The sequence below is a fragment of the Pinus tabuliformis genome, chromosome Q (assembly GCF_031772625.1).
Source record: "Pinus tabuliformis cultivar Carrire ecotype Pingquan chromosome Q, CPIR1, whole genome shotgun sequence".
NCBI classification, from domain to species: domain Eukaryota; kingdom Viridiplantae; phylum Streptophyta; class Pinopsida; order Pinales; family Pinaceae; genus Pinus; species Pinus tabuliformis.
The window spans coordinates 444839447-444859612 of NC_142296.1; the positions used below are offsets into that span (position 1 = coordinate 444839447).

The 20166-nt window shown below is 39.1% G+C and overlaps 1 protein-coding gene across 2 annotated transcripts in view; it reads left to right on the forward strand.

Annotated features, from left to right (window-relative positions):
* Positions 1-20166, forward strand: part of SAR1 (SUPPRESSOR OF AUXIN RESISTANCE1) — a 333388-nt gene that overhangs the window by 87117 nt on the left and 226105 nt on the right. For both annotated transcript variants that reach the window (XM_089384665.1, XM_089384663.1), the window contains exon 5: positions 9155-9312. In XM_089384665.1, coding sequence (XP_089240791.1) covers positions 9155-9312 — 158 coding nt within the window. The remainder of the gene's footprint in view (positions 1-9154; positions 9313-20166) is intronic.

The window sequence follows — 20166 nt, forward strand, 5'->3', positions numbered from 1 at the left end:
GAGAATGGGTCCAAGAGACCCAGAGGGCTCAACAGGCAGTGTTGAGTGAGTGTCCCTTGGAGGACCCTAATCACACACCAGGAATGGTGGAGTGAGGTCTTGGACCCTGATCACACACTAGGCATGGTGGAGTGAGGTCCTTCAACATCTGGACTTTGATCACACACCAAGAAGGGTGGAGTGAGGTCTTGGACCTTGATCACACACCGAGTAGGGTGGAGTGAGCTCCTTTCAACATCTAGACCCGATCACCAACCTGGAAGGGGTTGAGGGAGGTCTTGGCCCAGAGTGTTCACCAAGAAAGGTGAGTGAGTGCTTGCTAGTTGAGGGTCTCAACATTTTGGCCTAGGTAGAAGCAGTGGGATTCAAGGACCGGTCACTTTTGAGGAGTGAGTCCTAATATGATGTTGACATTGACATGGGTTTGGTACCACCCCGAATATGGCCACTAGCAGATGTAGATGATAGATGATGATGCTGGTAATGATGGATAAACTTTTTCTTTATTGAAATTTGTTCAATCTGGGAACACCTATGACAATGATTATGTATACCTCCCTAGTTAAGAGGGAGTTTTGAATTTGTAATTATGGTTGGTCTTCATAATGTACATTTGGTTACTTGATGTAATTGTATTTATCATTGTAAAGTATATTTATAAATGCTTGAGTCAAAGGAAAATTTATTTTGAGTCAAAGTTCCATTCGACTTTTTAAAGATGAAAATTTGAATTTTTGAAATGTAAAATTTGGCTCCAAAAGTGACAAGTCGGCTTTCCTCCAAGTCATGCTGGCCCTAGCCAAGAGACACGTCCATTCACCCAAGACAAGCTACTATATAAAGGCAACTCGACCTCCTCCATTTGGGCATCTGCATTTTGTCACACAAGACAGTTTCTGGGCATGCAAGTGAAGGACAAGAAGGATGAAATAAGATGAAGGAGGAGGCTAAAATATCTCTTTGGTCTCTCTCATGCAACTTTCACGTGTGGATTAATCTCTCTCTCTGTGGTTCGCATTTTTTTGGGGTAACTGTTGTAGGGGGCCGAAATTTCTGGGTTACTGGGGCAACTGTTGCAGGGCCGAATTTTCTGGGGCAACTAGCTATTGTAGGAGGGCCAAAATTCTGGGTTAGGCAGGTAGAGCGAAGTGCAGGTTCAAATTGAGTGACTTTCCTTGGAGGAGAAGGCCAGGTTTGACCATAGGTCTAGGTGTGTCACTCATTGAACAAGAATTTCTCTATTGAAAAAGGCTGTTGGGTTTTTCCCCTTTGCGGGTTTTCCTAGGGTAAATCTTAGCTTCTATTGTGTGTTATGATATCTTCTGTTCCACTATTCTTTATGGTTGAATCTCTGAAGTATAATTAATGAATGATATATTGGAATAAGTTAAAAGAATATCTACATCAAAAGTAATTATCAAAATTTCAGAAATATTGCGCTAACTCTAATTGCACTAAGAAAATTAACAAGGGGTATCCTTTCCCACATAATAAGCTTTGATAGTTTCTTTGGCCCTATCCACGGCCTCATACAAATAAGCCATCATGGGCTTATCCTTATCAACCAATTGTAGATCATTTACTAAAGGTTCACTAACTGAGCATAATTCTTCTATTCCTTCCTAGAAAGGGTTAGTGTACACCAATCTAGCAATGGATTTCTTGTCCTCTCTCTTGTTGTATGTACAATCACGCCACTCATCACATACAAACATTTGCTTCAACTCAAATTGATATCGAAGCAAAGACTGAAGAGTAATGAAGTTGGTGTAAAAATGTTTGATTGGAGGATGCCACAGCTCCCGATTTTTGGAGCAACTCCTCATGATGTTAAGAATGAAAGTGTAGTTATATTATGAACCCATGGATGCTCCTAGCCTGATCAATCACCTCCTTGATGAAGGAAAGTTTCCCCATATCCTCAAGCATCGAATCAATACAATGTGCAATGCATGGAGTTGAGAACAATTAACAATGCCTATCCATAGGTATCATAGCGACAACTAGATAATTAGCTGCATTATCTGTTATGATTTACACCACATTAAGCAAACTAATCTCTTGGAGGAACCCATCCATCAACTCACATATCAATGTTGCATCTTTTAAATGTGTTGTTGCATCCACTAGATAAGCATGGTACCTCTAGGAGATTGTACCAAGAAATTTAGAAGGGTTTGACCCTTCCTATGTGTCCAACCATCAGACATGACTGTGCATCCAGAGACTTGCATGATTCCTTCAACTCTGCTAATCTAGAGTTGATGTCCTTTTTTGCTTGAAGGATTGGATCGAATCTTCATATGTAGCACTTCTATACAAGGACCAACAATAGCATTGGCATCACTCATGGACTGCCAAAATGGATTTTGGTGATGTTGAAAGGTGAGTCACTCCATAAAAGACACCGCCCCATAACCTTGTCTGCTTCTACCTTCTCCTTATTTTAACAATGACTTGATGGGAGGTTGTGCTCCAACTTTGATTCGTGGGAGAAATTTACAAAAAAAGATGAGGACCTTTTGTTAGGTGAAGTCGTGGAGACCCTCCCACTACCCTTGGTTTTGGCCACATGTTCGGGCCTGTTTGCAGTTGCCTTTCCTTTTTTTCTATCCTTTGCATAAATTGAATCGTGCACAACTCTCATAACCTTCGGACTAGATTCATGACAAATTGCAACATCATGCCCGAGGAGTTTAGCCAAATGGTATTTCAACTTGCTAATTGCTCCCATCATATGCTGCCCACACAATTTGCAACTCAATCGTTGCTGGTGTGTCCCATCTTCGGGCTCTCAATATTGCCAAAATGGGCTAAAGGCCTTCGACATATTTGCAATGGAAATGGGCACCTTCAAAATTCAAACCTAAGGCACCAAGAAAACACAAGAAAACGGTGTTAAACAACAATGGAAGAAAATAACAATCTATTCAGTTAAAAAATTAAACCTTTAGAAAATTATATTATATTATTAACAATGAAAAATGACAAGAACAAGATGTATGAAAAATTAAAATCAAGTTTTTTGTCCCATTATAAAAAAACCCTTACATTATTTTATGGACATGAAAATCATAGCAAAATGACAAGAAAAAGAAGTAAAATGTAAGCAAGCAAAGAAGCAAGCATGCATGCACAAATCTATGAAAAGAAGCATTAACATGGTGGGATTTAAATACATGCGTGTGAATGGAAGATCTAACATTGGTCAGAAAATGAAATTGAACCTTTGCTTCACTAAAAAAACTGTGATGATGATGTTGATGGTTGTTTAGTAGGGAAAATTTTAAGGATGGAAAATTATCTCAAAGTTTAGAAATGTAGACAAATCTTACTAGTCCCTAATATGCAGAGTGTAAATTGTTTGGCAATTTCTTTGTAAAATTATTCAAATATCTAATGAATTTATATAGTCTTTATCAAATTTTGGTGATTTTAAAGGAAAAGTAATTTTATACTATAAATTTTGGGCACATCATTTTGAGAAATATGGAAATTGGCATTTTTTTGGAAAAGCATGGAAAATTAGCCCATATACAAATCATAGCCCATACAAATGTCCATGTTGTTTAACTATCTCCATAATCACTAATGATGACCACAAGCCCTCTACCTTCCTTCTCCAAAAGACAACAAACACAAATGAGGGGAAAATCCAAAAAAGATTAAAACTCTGTAGGTTCTACTGGCTTGTGTGATGTTTCCTGTCGTGGTGCTATTTTTGTGATCTTTGCACAATTTGAAAAAAAAGATAAAAATCATGATTTTTTTGGGCTGATTTTTTTGCTGTTGGAAAACCCATGATTTTTCGGGATACCAACAGTTTTTCATTGATGCTATCAACACTGCTTCAAACTCAATGTTGGGCAATCGACTTGCAACCCTAGTCTTTGTGTAGTGAAGACTCTAGTGCATGGCCTCCCATTTCAGTGTGAATTGTAGCTCAAAATCTCTAGTGACCACAGTGAATCGTAGTTTGTTGAGTTTAGTCCAAATGTGAATCATAAATTCCAATTTGAGCTTTGGTTGCAACTTGTAGCCTCCAGCTACTAGTGCAACATGCGATTAACGATCTCTAGTCACCATTGTCAATTGCAATCCTTGTTTTCAGTGGCAAGCTCTAGTGTGCGCAGGTTGTGCCCTGGAGTAAGGATTGTGATTCATGGTGCGCAAGTTGGAGGGAGTGAGAGGGAGGTCAAAAGGAGTGAACAAATGCGAAGGTGGGGGTGACATTAGAGGGAATGGGAAGGAGTGAATTCAGGGAAGCTATGTTGCTATCAAGGTTAGGATATATACTATCCCCCTTTTATAATAAAGTAAAAAATAACAATTTACAGTTAAATGGTCTTTAATTGGGTGTTCTTTATGATCAAATTCGCTTCTTCATTTGGTTCTTTTTGGTTCAATCTGATTTGGTGTGTAGGATCAGTGAACCTAAACAAACATCCAAAAACCCTTTTAAAATGACAATTTCCAAACTTCAATGGCTAAAATTAGCAAATCTTGTGAATTAATGTACCATGAGATAGTTATAGGATTCTGTAAGCAATGGGAAGCAAAGGGAAAATGCCATATTTTTTGTAAGGACTAAAGAATAATTAATCTGGTATAGGAATGATTAATGTGTAATCAAGAAGATTAACATCTATATTATTTAAAAGTCAAGAGATGTGACTATGCTAATGGACATGACCTTCTATAAAATTATTAATATAAATAATATTTATTAGGCGTATGACATGCCTTATTCCCTAGGAAGGCTTTGTCCTTGAAGTGCGTGAGAAAATGAAGAGTTTTTTGAACCTCCAAGCAATATTTATACATTATAGAAGAGTGTCAATGCATTTTGTGTAAACCACTATTGAAACTAGTCATTGACAAGTCTCTTAAGTGGAACTTCTTTGATTGTGTTGTCTCTAGAAATAAGTTGTATTTGAATTTTGATTGTTTGGAATGTAAACAAAATGTTATTTTTGTCTAGAGTAATCTTGATGTTGGTAAGTTTATTTCTCAACACAATGAAGCTTGCGATTTGGATGTTGATAAAGTTTTATTGAAAAATTCTACTTATTGATCTCCACCTCAGGATACTCTTGATTAACTTTAAGTTGTAAATTACTAGCTTTATTGGATTTGGTTGATTTGTTAGGAGATGCACTTGCACTTCACATTATCTTCTTACTGGCTGTATTCTTCAATCCCATTGACCTACTTATGTGGTCATTCGTTGGACATTAATAAAATTGCCTTGTCTTATCAATGAAAATTGTTTGTTTTTTAATTCAATTGCATCAATAGATATCTCATTGTCAACAACTTGCATTTAGGCTTTTGAAAGCATCCTTAATTTAGTTTTGTTAGTAGACATTTCTTTGATGGCAATTTGCTCTTTGACTTTTGAAAACATCGTTTTAATTTATTTTAATCTCCATTTTTTTGAGTAGGTTAATATTTTTTATTTTTTAAATTTCTAGGTAATATATCTTGGGGGAAACCTACTTGGCATTTCCTTGCATTTTGAGGATGGTAAACTCTAGATTCTTCAGGGCACAAGGTCAAGTCAACAACCTATGAATAGATCATATATCACTTATAAACAATTGACTCACTAAGATTAAACATGTCAGAAAGTGGGATTTGTACCTAGGTGAAGAGGATAACAACTTTTCCTCGAACCACTCGAGCTACACCCTATTGACGAGATATGATTTTTATTTTTTTTAACAATAACATGGTAGATTATATTAGCAAAGAATGTGCCGCAACATAAATGAGATACATTCATAAGTTCTTGAGAGAAAATATTGCAAAGGGTTTTAAGACTACACTTGTAATGCTAGATTGGATTTTCCTCAATCCCAATACTAAGTTCCAAAAAATCCATACAAATATAATCTATAGAAAATGCCATTAACACAATAACATTTAGTTGACATAAAGATATGATAAGGATTGACTTGTAGTCATCTATAACGATCAAATTTTCATTAGGCAGTTCAATTAGGGCGGATTTCGTTGAGTTTGTAGAAGATATTTTGTGCTCATTGCCTTGACTGTCTCACTGTTGCATTGCCGGCGTTGTTGGTTTTTGGTTTGTTTAATTTTATAAATTTCTTGGTTTTTATTTTTTTTATTTTCTTGTTTGATTTAAAATTATCATCATAGTTATAAGGTAGCATTGCTTCTTGCAAGGTTCCATTGACCCTCAAAGTACCAGGTGTTGAGAAATGTAACTAGGTTTGGTCTTCATAATGACATGTAATTATGATTTTATTCAATGAGATGTAAAGAAGAAAAATAAATTTATTGTGTTGCTTGCTTCATGAGTTTCATGAGTAAGAGATTTTATTTTTGAGTCAAGACTGCCATGGAGAGTCTTTAGGAATTATTTGTCGTCTAGTCATAAAATGATAGAGTCATTGTCATGTAATGAGGTCATGTTACATTTTGTAAAAGGTCAATCTTGTCTATGTAAAGTATCCTCCAAGACCTTGTCACTTATCCTCTTCAAGTCAACCTACAACGATGGAAGAACGTGCTAGAAGAAGTCGGCCTAACTCTTGTGATCATGTCGGTCTAAAGGACATGAGATGAAGTGTATATATAGGCACACTCGGCCTCACGTAGAAATTTATGGCAGCTGATATTTTTCTTGGATCCCTCTCATCGAGAGGTGTAGGATTGATCTGAAGATCATCTGATTCCGATAAGTATTCATGGAGTTATGAATTTATTTGTGTTATAAGACAATTCGTCAAGGTCGGCCAGCAACCAAATAAACCCCACCGATGCTCAACGTTTTAGTATAAAAGGAGATGACTTGATAGTCATTTCTACACACATTTCTATCTTGATTTCTCTCCACTTGTCTTGGGTTTTAGTGGAAGAGAAATCTAGGAGTGGTAGCCCTAGACGTTGGAGGAATGAGGCTGCCCTAGCCGCAGTCAAGAAGAAGAAATACGCTGCCCTAATCTAGAGGATGCAGTCATGAAGAGAAGCCCTAACGATATCAAGAAGGAGCCCTAACCTATACGTTGGTCTCTATGCAAGTCTAGAAGGATGCCTACAACCCTAGATGCAGGCAGCCCTAACACAGACCTAAAAGGCTGCCCTAAACGCTGATCTAATCCAGACCTAACCTATACGTTGGTCTCTACGCAAGTCTAGAAGGAGGTGTACAAACCTAGATGTAGGCAGCCCTAACGCAGACCTAAAAGGCTGCCCTAAACGCTGATCTAATCCAGCCCTAAACGCTGGTCTAATTCAGCCCTAAACGCTGGTCTAATTTAGCCCTAACCGCAGTCAAACAAGAGAGTCTCAGCAGCGGCATGAAGGGTCAAAGGGACAATGTGTACGCTGCCCTAGACAGCGTGAAGGGCTGTGTGGACAGCAGAGTATTAGCTGTCGTATAAAGGGTCAAAGGGACAACATGGAGGCTGCCCTAGACAACGTGAAGGGATGTATGGACAACAACTTCTCAAGGGAGGTAAGCCGCACTCTTTTCAAGGACTGTTGCTGAGTTTAGAGGTGGTTGTTAGGGTACTATTGATGCCCTAACCAGAGTTGCAGAACTACAACAGTGCACCAACATTCAAGTATAAGTATGAGGATAATTTGATGATGAGAGTGTTGTTAGAAGAATCAGTGTAAGCATGTACAACTTGGCAAGCATGGCTGGACAGCATGGCAAGCATAGCAAGCTGTGATGGGACAGCAGTTGTGACATGGCAGCAAAGGTACATGGTGCTGCAAACTCATTGGACAGCACAATGATGGGACAGCAGCATGTTAGGACAACAGCATGTTGGGACAACAGCATGTTGGGACAACACAATGATTAGGACAGCTATGACATTGTGCAGCAGTGGCACAATAGGACAACAGCAACAACAAGTACATGGTGGCTGTACATAGTGGTATGGTACATGGGACAACTGTATTTAGTGCAGCAAGTTCATGGCGCTGCAATAGTATGGTACATGGGACAGCAACAACAACAAGGTGCAGCAAGCACATTGGGACAGTAGTAGGGTACTTGATGCAGCAAGTACACAAAGCAGCAATGGTGCAGCAAGAACATGGGTGACAGCATGGTGCAGTAGTGGCACAAGGTACAACAGTGCTAAACACTGGGACAACAGTGTAGCATAAGGTCCAGCATTGTGATGATGGGTGCAACATGGTGCAGCACGGTGAGGTGCAGCATGATGACGAGATGCAACACAATGATAGGTGAAGGAGTCACCTTGGAGAATCAGTTGAAGCAGCATGCCTTCAACTGATCTCATGTATCATCTTCTTAGAGATGATTTATGTTCTTATCTGGATAAGTCAAAGTGTTGACTTCTGTTGTAAATGTACTATCTCTATATCTCTCTCTGTGCTGAACTATTGAAGAACACAAAAAGAATTGATCAAGGGTTTCCCCACATTGGGGTTTGTCCCTGGCTAGCGCCACATCTTGTGTCCTCTTGTCTTGGCTTGTCTTCTGCGATTTATGTCTATGTTCTATCTGCAGTTTACTTTAATGCTGCTGTGATTGCTAATCTGGAAAAGATATTGAGCTAACTGTGAAAATTGAAATGAATTGCTCGAAGCATAGAACATACCTAAAATTAACATAAATGGAATCTTTGTTTGTTGGCTTGCTAAAATGGAAAAATGGTCTGGAGATATATAACTTACTTCAACTAGAGCATGCATTTAAAAGGGTTGAATTTAAAATAAAGAAGCTAGAAAGCATTTGTTAAAAGAGAAGAGTGGTGATGGGGCTGGTTGTTGAGATTGTCTATTATGGGAAGGAACAACATTATTTTACTTAATCTTTTCAAGTGCATACTTAGGTATTGAGATCTTTCTACACCTGCATAACCATGCTTTCTTAGTTGAATTGGCTGCCTTAGAGCTGTACAATGTTTTCTGTAATATCTGGCAGTGTATTGTTGGGTTTCTGGAGTTCTGCCTTCTTTTTTGATAAGCAGTGATTTATTTCTTACTACAGGAAACGACAATAAAATTTGTGTGTATTTTTAACAGGAAAAGTGGTTATAGCATGTTTAAATAATTGCTTTGGTTTAGGCTTTATAGCTATTTACTTGTTTGCTTCCACTTCAAACATACATATTCATTTTATGCATATCATGCATTTATGCAGGGCCAAAACTGCTAGTGAGGTTACGAGTTTAGTGACATCAGATTCATGTGGGAAAAGATTGCTGTTTGCACTTCATGGTGATGGTAATTTACGTATTTGGGATCTCGTTGATAGATGCAGAATTTTCAGTCAGTGTTTGTCCTCTCCTGATCTCTCTGGTACATTGGCTTTTCTGAGCTTAATTTATTTACTGTCATTGATATATTAAATAGGGGAAACAGTATCAGGAGAGTACAGCCTTGGAACTTTATTTTATTTGTTGTTTTTAGTACTAGATTTTTGTATAACGGAACAACACCTGGAATTTAGCATTATCAGTGATAATGGGACTTACAAGTATGGTGTTTCAGTGCAATTTTAACTTTATATGTGAAACTCATACTTGCAACATACAGCTGAAAATCATTTCATGAACAAGAAGAAACAATTGTAAAGCTAGCTGTCTTATTCTAAGGGTGGTTGTTCAGTTTATGACAATTTTCGATCATGGAGTACTCGATGACAACCGCTGATTGGCTCTATAACTATCCTGTCTGTACTTTAGTAGGAAATATATTAGTAAGGTGTTGGAAATATATAGAGGGGGTGAATCAATATTTTTTTTACAATTAGTCAATTATTAATTTCAGAGCATTAACATCAATTCAAAACATAAATCATCAACACGTCACAAGAACAATACACAAGAAATTTTTAGGTGGAAACCCTTCCTGGAGAAAAACCACCGAACACTTTTCTATTATTTTATGAGTACAAAAAAATACTTCAGCTCCAACTGAAAGGGAAGCCCCAACTTCCTAGTACTCTAGAAATGCGTTGAAGTTTATCAGGTAGCTCAAACTCCTGAAAGGATGCTCTTACACCCTGGTTTTACCAGCTCCAATTGGAAGGATGCTCCAACGCTCTAGTTTTATTAGCTACAACTAATAAGATGCTCCAACACCTTGCAAGCTCCAACTTGCCCTAGCACCACCATGCCACCCTGAAGTATTTTTAGGCTCTCACCTGAAGGAGACTTCACTCTCCTGCCTTGCACCACCCAACCACCCTGAAAATATGAAATAGAGAAATGAACTGTGGGCTTCCGTACCAGTGAAAATGACCCACTCACAAAGATATTTAATAATCCCCTTGACAGCTGATTAACCAATAATGATAAGCCAAAATATGTCAACTACAGATCTGCCCTCCTTGAATGCTATCAACATGCACTGCCTTTAGTGAAAACACATAGTAGATTTCATACCTCAATATTATATCTAAAGATGTTTGCAAATTGTGGCAGTGTTGTACCTGAAGCTCTTTACTGATGCGAAATGTGCCATTCTAAATTTGCTGAAGCAGAGATGTATTCAAATCTTCTAAGTACTTAGTTTTTCCCTAATACAATCTCCTTGTCTGCAACAATTTAGACTTCTTAACTTGCCTGAAATGCTTTGAAGATTGTTTCAAATAATAAGCAAATTGCTTTGATGTCTTTAACAACCCTTGAACAAACTTATACCATTGCAATTGTGAGGGTAGAGACAGATCTAGCCTTGATCTCACACATAGTTCCTCAGCTCAGACTTAAACACGGATCTGGCCTCAACAAGTTAAATATGCTTTTGCAATGCCTTAAAACCAATACTTCAAACGAATCTGCAAACCATAGAATAATTTTTAATACTTGTAATGGGACATACCTTAAACAACTTCTAGTCAGAAGTTGTGATTACTCTTCAAGCAACCTTGCTTTGGTTTTTGAACAAAACTCAGTGATGCTCTGTAAAGGAAGGCCGAAGCATGTTCCAAATACCGTAAAAAAACAAAGATTAGGGCAAATCTAAAGATACAGACCTTAATTCATGCAAGCTGCCACAATGATGAAATGAAAAACTATCTATAGAAGCTCAAATTGACTTAAAAAATTATTTGTTTCTGTTCCTTTGATAATTCAGCCTTACAACAATGTGATAAGGTCTTCACCATTAAAGGTTTCAAGTGGCTCGGACTAGGGTTCAAAGTTTTTCTCAGATAGTTGCTGAATTGGTGCCTAAATACCTTCAACTCTGTCATAGACTTATGTGAATAAGTCCTCCAAAATTGGTTCAGACAGGGGCCGAAATATCTCTGATGACAGTCAGAAAGAAGCCTTCAAAAAGGGTGACAAAATACCTCAGATAAGGGTTATGCAAGGGGCCAAATTACTTCAGATAAGGTCAAATATTTATGTGCCAAAGCGTCAAAATATGTGTGCCACAGAGCAGGTCAGGAGGGTGAATGTCTATACCATTGAACTGATCAAGAGACTGAAAGTACACGTGCCACAGAGTTGATCAAGACCGAATATCTATGCCTCATTGATGCCATAGAGTAGTCCTGAGATAACCCGAAAACTAGACTCAGAAAAAGCTGAAATCTTGCCAGAAGAAAAGGCAAACCAATGCACAGAAAATCCGCGAAAATACCTCAGATGTGTGTGAATATACCCATAAAGTGCCTCAGAGAATACATAGATCTATCTCAGAAAAAGGGCCGAAAGGCCTCAGAAGGTGCTCCAAAATCCTCAGCGAAAAACCATAACCCAAACATAAAAATTAAACTCAAAACCTTCCTCAGACTCAGCCTCCTCTCAAGCTTGGTGTGCCTCTTCAAGTCCTCCGACAAATTCAGAGAGGTAATTTACCTTGAAATTGCATCAGATCGTTGCCAAAAGGGTTCCTTTATATAGAGGCCATGGAGGCTTCTAGGAGGAGCTGACTAGGACAAAATGGAGGGAAACCTACTTGAATTTTGAAATTGAAATTTAATATTTTTTTAGGAGCCAAAAATTAATTCATCTTGGAGGATGACTTGACTTGAAATAATTTTGATTAAATTTTCCCTTGACCATTTTTGTAAATTTTTAATTAATTTGAAATAAAGATGCCATAAATATATCAATCTAAAGGCTGCTTGCCACATCATGTTTGGGGCTTTTTGACCACAAGAAAGGGGTTCCAACTTTGATTGAGCATATCTCCTCAATCGCGAGGAGTTATATGATATGCCACCTATGGTTGGAATTAACTCGACAAGGGCCATCAAATGAAGATGTTCTCTAGCCCAAGAACTGTGATCTTCCTTGTCATTTTTTGTCATTGAAAGCGGGGTTTCTTTTGGCTGTTGCTTGGATTGACATCAATGACAACAAAATTTCCACAATCTCTCCCTTTGTCATTGATGGCAACACACGTACCCCTCCTGCGACTGCTACAACAAACATACTCCCCTTGACTTCATGCCTTTGACCTTCCTTTTCTGATTTCTATCCCCCTTTTACATCAATGGCTGTTAATTTTAGGTATGTTCTATGCTTAGAGCAATTTATTTCAATTTTCACAGTTAGCTTCATATCTTTTCTAGCTTAGCAATCACATCAGCATTAAAGTAAACTGCAGATAGAACATAAACATAAATCGCAGAAGACAAGCCAAGACAAGAGGACACAAGATGTGGCACTAGCCAGGGACAAACCCCAATGTGGGGAAACCCTTGATCGATTCTTCTTATATGTTCTTCAATAGTTCAACAGAGAGAGAGAGATAGTATGTTTACAACAGGAGTCAACACTTTGACTTATCTAGATAAGAGCATAGATCATCTCTAAGAAGATGATACATGAGATCAGTTGAAAACATGCTGCTTCAACTAATTCTCCAAGGTGGCATCTATCGTTGTGCTACATTTCGTCATCATGCTGCACCTCACCGCGTTGCACCATGCTGCACCCGTCATCACTATGCTGCATCTCATCACGCTTCATTAATCATGACTGTAGCCATCACTGTACTGCATTATGTGCCATTGTTGCACCATATTGCCATCCTGACCTATGTGTTCGCTGCACCTTGCTTGCTTATTGTCCCTAGCATGCTTGTTGTCCTTAGCATGCTTGTTGTTGCATGCTAGTTGTCCCTTGCATGCTAGCTGTAACATTGCATGCTTGGTGTATTTGCTGCTAAGTACCATACAACTGTCCCAATGTTAGTTAGCTGCCCCTTGCATGCTGCTCTCCTTTGGAGACAGATGCTCCAGCTGTTTCGGCAATTCTCGACAGTTTTGGCAGTTCCGGCTATTCTCGACAGTTTTGGCAATTCCGGTTGTTCCCGGCAGTTCCGTTAGTCTTGGTAGTTTCGGCTTTTCCGGCAGTTCCGACAGTTCCTACAGTTCCGACATTTCCAACTTTTCCGACTTTTCCGGCAGTTCCGATGGTTTCGGCTTTTCCGGCATTTCCAGCGTTTCTAGCAATTCTGGATTTTCTAGCTTTTCCGGCAGTTCTGATTTTTTCGGCAGTTCCAGCTTTTCCAGCTTTTTTGGTTTTTTCGGCTTTTCCGGCAGTTTCGGCTTTCTGCCCTCTGGATCAGGGCAACGTTATTCTTTAGGATCTCTCCTTCTACTAAAACCCAAAGACAAGTAGAGAGAGGAAGAGATCCCAAGTGTGTTGAAATGACTTGAAGGCCACCTCTATTTATATTAAAACGTTGAGCACATGTGGGGTTTATTTGGTTGCTGGCCGACCTTGACGAATTGTCTTATAACGCAAATAAATTCATAACTCCATGAATACTTATCGGAATCGGATGATCTTTAGATCAATCCTACACCTCTTGATGAGAGGGATCCAAGAAAAATATCAGCTGCCATAAATAAGATGACCCACATGGAGTTTGGCCCTAGTTGCCAATTTTAACAATGGCAAAGGGTAACTCCCCTTGTCATGATACCTTCTTTTCTTTTCTTGTAACATGCCTTTCTCCCCTTGTTTGCTTGGCTTGATGGAATGCATATCATTGTGAACTTGGTAGAATCCCGAGTTTCTACCGAAGATACTGAAATGGCTCTCAAGGTAGAGGTTTGGTGAAGATGTCTGCTTCGTCCCAGTGTACTTCACCTTGATGTTCTTTTTTGCAACCTATTCTCGAATGAAGTGGTATTTGATAGGAATGTGTTTTTGTGTTTGAATGCATGCTTTGATTCTTGGAAAGACTTATGGTGCTGGTGTTATCACAAAATATCAGAATGGACTCATCAAACTTCACTTGGAGATCCTATAAAGTTTGCTTCATCCAGAGAACCTGAGTACAACATGTTGCCGCTATGATATATTCTGCTTCTGCTGTGGATAAGGAGACTGAATATTGCTTCTTGCTTAACCTTGAAACAAGACAATCACCTAAATGGAAAGTGATTCCACTGGTGCTTTTCTGATCATCAATACTGCCTGGGCAATTTGCATTTGTATAAGTTGTTAAGGTCAATTCATTCCCCTTCGAATACCATAGTCTAAAATCTGCTATTCCTTTAAGGTATAGGAAGATCCTTTTAATTGCAACAACATGGAATTCTTTTGGTGCTACTTGGAATCGTGCCACCTTTCCAACTGGCTGCATCACATCTGGTCTCGAAGCTACCACATATAATAGACTGCCAATCATCGATCTACACCAATGTGGAAAAAGTCAAAGTCGAGATTAAATCGGCAAGGGTCCAAAAATTGAAAAAGTCGTTAAAGTCGGTTGTTTTTTGAAAAAGTCGGCAATAAGTCTGCAAAATTAAAAAATACAAAAATATTCATTTTTTTTAGTATCTAGAGTATCCACAACATCAAATAAATGCATTTCCACATAAACTTGTAAAGAAAGCTAATATATAATATGTATATGAAGTCTAGTGCTACATCACATATCAAAATAGTGAACCAACTACTGAATCTTGAGTCTTGTCCGAGTCTCAACTCTTAAGAGTCAAAATATCAACAAAATATATAATAAATGTATATCACGAGTCATCTACATATCATAAAGTAATCCGTCATTGAGATCCTCTGCCCCTTTTACGAGAATAGGGAATGGCTTTGCCTTTTCCTCTAGAGGAAGAAGGCGCAACCCCTGGAAATACAAATGGACTCAGTCGTCCTCTTGAAGCCGATAAAAGAGGTGGCCTCTGTCCTATGATTCTGTTGCCCATCTTAGATGGTGTCACATCCTCCTCATCATCCTCATCCAACTCTGCCTCCTGACCCTGATGCTGCTCCTCCTCCTCTACCTTTGGTTCTCCCTCCCCTACAACTGTTACCTCCTATGGATCCACATCTAACCAATCAAGGATCGAGTCCATGGTCGACCTCTCAGTGTCGAACCTCCATGCAATAGTGGTATCAATTGTGTCCAATGAGATGGCTTCCACATCAGGAGGTTTCTGAAGTTGTCTCACCCACAATCAAAGATTGTAGTAGGCGTACACCATGTCGTTGAGGCGTTGGGGTTCCAATATGTATTAGGGCCATAAATTGTAAATTAGTACTTAGAAAATTTAAAATTTAAATATTAAAAATAACCAAATGAATTCAAAAAATTTAATTTGAATTTTTTTACCTGTTGCGCTTTTTGCTGTGTATTTTGTCAAATACACTCCAGTTGCGCTCACACGCAGAGGACCTGCATGTTTGGCTGAGCACTTGAATGGCAAGATTTTGGAGATGGGGTACTCTGCCACCATAACTTGTCCACCAAGCATCTACATGTCAAAAGAAAAATGAGAAACATAAAAAAAAAAACATTGAAATTCTAAACTTGAAAGTTTGAAACAAACTGAAGCTTACCTGGCATTTTGGTTGTCCTATTCTTAATAGCCATGGTAAAACCAAACCAAATGTGCCACCTCCCATCCTATATACCTCCATTTCTTTAGAAATGACTTCACGTTCTTGCTGAGATGCCATCATCCTCTCAACACAAGTGAAGAATCCGTCCATCACCTCGACATCAAATCTGAAACCACAGGCGTAAGCAAATGCGGGGTTGAGGTAAATACCTGCAGCATGAATGGGGCGATGGAGGGTATTGTTCCATCGCTCATCAATCACTCTCCATATGCTTTGTTGTTTCTCTAACCCCTCGTCTCCCTTATCTTCATAATAAGCACGAATGGCTTCTTTGGCCCTATCCATGGCCTCATACAAGTAGCCCATTGCGGGCTTGTCTCCATCAACCAACCGAAGAACCCTTACCAGAGGTTCTGAAATGGCATACATCTCCTCTACTCTTGCCCAAAAGCTCTGATTATGTGAAACTAGTCTGCATATGCCCTCTCCCTCTGGTTTGCGGCTAATAGATAAAGCACGCCAATTCGGTGAAAGAAACATGCTCTTCACATCCCACATAGAATTCAACAGAGACTGAAGAGATATGAAAGTAGTGGCAAATCGTGTAATGGCAGGACACACCAACTCTTTGTTGTTGGTGAATCTTCTCATCAAGCTAAGCACAGATGCATGATTATATATAAATTTTGTTATGCTCCTGGATGATTCAACAATATCCCTCACAATAGGAATCTTACCTATATCCTCCAACATCAAGTCAATACAGTGAGCAACACAAGGTGCCCAAAACAAGTTAGGATACCTCTCCATAAGCAGCTTGCCAGCTGCAACATAATTTGCAGTGTTGTCCGTTATGACTTGGACAACATTTATTGGGCCTACTTCCTGAATGAGGATGTCCAACAACTCACTTAATAAATGCACATCTTTAATGTGTCCAGATGCATCAACAACTTTCATAAACGTTGGCCCCTTGGGACAACTAACCAAGAAGTTAAGAAGGGTGCTACCCTTCTGGTCAGTCCAACCATCTGACATGACTGTGCATCCAGTGTGTTCTCATGATGCCCTAAGCTCCTCCAATCTAGAAGTGCAATCAATGTTTTCATCTTGAAGAAGTGGCCCTCTCAATTCTGCAAAGGTGGGGGCTTTGTACCGCGGGCCAATGATAACAACATCAAACATAGGTTGGTAGAATGGGTTTGTCTTGGCAATGTTGAAAGGAACATCACTCCATAGAAGACACTTACTGACCAACTTGTCAGCTTCTGCCTTTTCCTTTTTTAAAGTGCCGATTTGATGCCAAGTTGTGCAGCAGGTGTGGTTCTAGGAACAAAAAAAGTTGAGAAAGCTGAGGGGTTGGGACATATGGGTGTGGAAGGTGATGTTGAAGAACCACTCTCACTTCCCCCCACTCTTGAGGCCCCTACAAGTTGGATTTTTAGTGCTTCCTTGGTGTTTTTGCCTTCCTCTTTATCCATCAACGATTGAATGGCCTGCCGGATGATTTCTGGAGATGGATTTGGGCAAAGGTCTACATTTTGCCTCAGAATTTGCCCCAAATGGAATTATAATATGTTGATACCTCTTGACATATGCTTGCCACACAAGTTGCAAGTCAAATACATTCTATTAACCCCCCCAGATTCGGGTATAGTATCAGGTTCACCATATTCCCACATAAGGTCCAAAAGCCTTAGCATTTTGTTTGAAACTTTGAACTTGAATTTGAACCCAGGCAGAGTTTTTTTTTGAAAAAAATAAAAAATTTCCCATCACATAAGAAGCAAACACAAATGTAATTGTTGATTTTAGATTTTAAATGCCTCTTCTCACTCACTTGAACACACTCAGATTCACTAAACAAGGGTTTGATTTTTTTTTTGGCATTTGATTCTTGAAAGTTGAAGTTTTGCTCCAATCTATATTCTAAACAATTTTTTGATTCAAAATTCTAAGCAAAAATAAGATAAAAACAAACTAATAGAATTATAGAAAGATTTAAGAAGCCATTTGTGTAACAAAGACTAAGAGAGAAATCAAAATACATACTTGACAGTAGCAATTCGACACTTTGAATCTCTCACATTGAGCAGTGGACAAATCTCCAAATCTCCACCACAAAACTAGCATATCTCCTCCTCTTGGGCAATGGCAAACAACTACTCTCTCCACAAGGACGAATGGGAGCAAAAACAACAAACGTGTGTTTTCCCCCATTTTCGGCCTCTTATCCGTGGCCTAGGAAAGGAGGGACGACTCCCGATAAAATCATGAGTATTACGATTTTTTCTTGATTTTTTTCAGGGGGAAAAAGTCGGCCAATTTAATCTGCTTGCTGAAAAAATCAGAATTTTAGGATTTAATCTTGATTTTTTCCCGACTTTTTCCACACTAAATGTTTTGGGTTCAATCTGCAATCTCTAGTCTGCTTCCTTGGATTCATCGTCCTTGCTCAACTTACAACCAATCACCATGGGAGTGCTAACTGGTTTACAATCTTCCATTTGGAACCTCTTCAACATTTCTTTGATGTACTTGGTTTGAGAGATGAATATGCCATCATCTTCTTGAGATATTTGAAGTCCCAAGAAGAAGGTCAATTCACCAAGTAAGGACATCTCAAACTCACTTTGCATATTGTTTGCAAATTTCTTACTCAGCTTGTCATCATCATTGCCAAAGATGATGTCATCCACATATACTTCTATGAGAGTCAAGCTATCTTGTTCAATCTTTATGTATAAATCGCTATCAACACTTCGTTTCTTGAAACCTTGTTGCATTTATAGCATTCTACTCCATTACTTTGGGATCCAAACCTGTCAAAATTTCGGTTGTACCTTTCATGACATTTTCTAGGATAATCATTTCCAGAGTAACTTCCATTATTGCTTCTGTGCGTAGCATAAGCTTTACAATCCACAACTTTGTGTCCAAAATTATTGCAAGAATAACACACACCAAGGAATATAGTGTGATACTTGAGAGTGGGTGTGAAAATTCTATCATTGCAACCATTGATTTATTTTACCTACTTATTTCCCAATAAGTTATTTATGAAAATCCTTCAGTAAACATTAAAATAAATTATGTTGCAAATATCACACCATAGTACAGAAACAAACACATGCAAAAGAATCAACACATCGACACAGATGTTTTGGACAAAAGTCCCCAGAAAAACCCAATGTGGGAAAACCGGTGCAGCAAGGGAGGATTTTATTATTCAGCAATTCTTCAGCACAACTGGGTGCCAAACTGGCTTACCTAACAGAGAGAAAAATTCTCCAGCACTTCTCCCAGTCCCAGCGTCAGGCTAGCTGACATCTATGTAGCTCCCAGATCCTCTGCGTCAGCATTGGGCTTCTCTGCGTCACCCACGTAGGCCCTCTAGTGACTGCGCAGTCTGCTACCTCTACATCTACCTGAGAAGCTCTGCATCTGCCTCTCCAAACTCTGCATTGGTCTTCTGGTGCTATTCCCGACTCTCTGTTCCGTACTGGTTGCCTCTTGCTGCTCTCCAGACAACTTGTTCGAATTTCTCAACTAACCCCTCTCCAAAAATCGAACTGACTGGTCTCCCTTAGTGTGTTCTCCAACTGACCCTCAAGCCTCTTCTTATACTTTTCCTGTTGGTCCTTCAAGGGTCGAGATTAAATCTCTAATCAACGGCTAAGATTAGATTTGGCTTGATCCTTGACTTTTGGAACCTTCTAACCTAGTTTTATATTAATACCTATTAATATTTTATTTTTCCTGAGTTCAGACTTAGGAACTCCATTAAAAATATTAATTATTTTAATATCTCCCAAACCGGTTAGAATCTGCCCAAACCATTTCTGGGTCTTGGAGATCTCATGTGCTTTAGCATCTCCACCAATTTTCATGGCTAGAGCACATCCGATGCTACCCCAAATTAACACTCCCTCTTAGCGAGGATTGTGCTCTTGTAATACTCCACACTGAGCATTACTCTGATCATATGGCATCGGTACTTATGCTGATGCTAAGCCTCCCTGCCCAACATCCTCTGCACTGCTGCATCTTCTACCGCTGCCCATGGCTCTATTACTGCCACTACTACATCTGTACTGTAGCTCCCTCTGCATCCGTGCTGCTGCTGGTCCATCTTCCCAACACTGCATCTGCACTACAGCTCCCTCTGCATCTGTGCTGCTGTTGGTCCTTCTTCTCAACATTGCATCTGCACTGCAACCTCCTTCTCATCATGTTGCATCGTGCTACTGCTGACTGCTATTGCATGGCAACATCATGCCCATTTCTGCTACTGAAATGGATTCTTTATCATCCCCATATTCTCCTTGAAATAATCAAACTTGGTTCTTCCAAAGGCCTTGGTAAGGATGTCTGCCACCTGTTC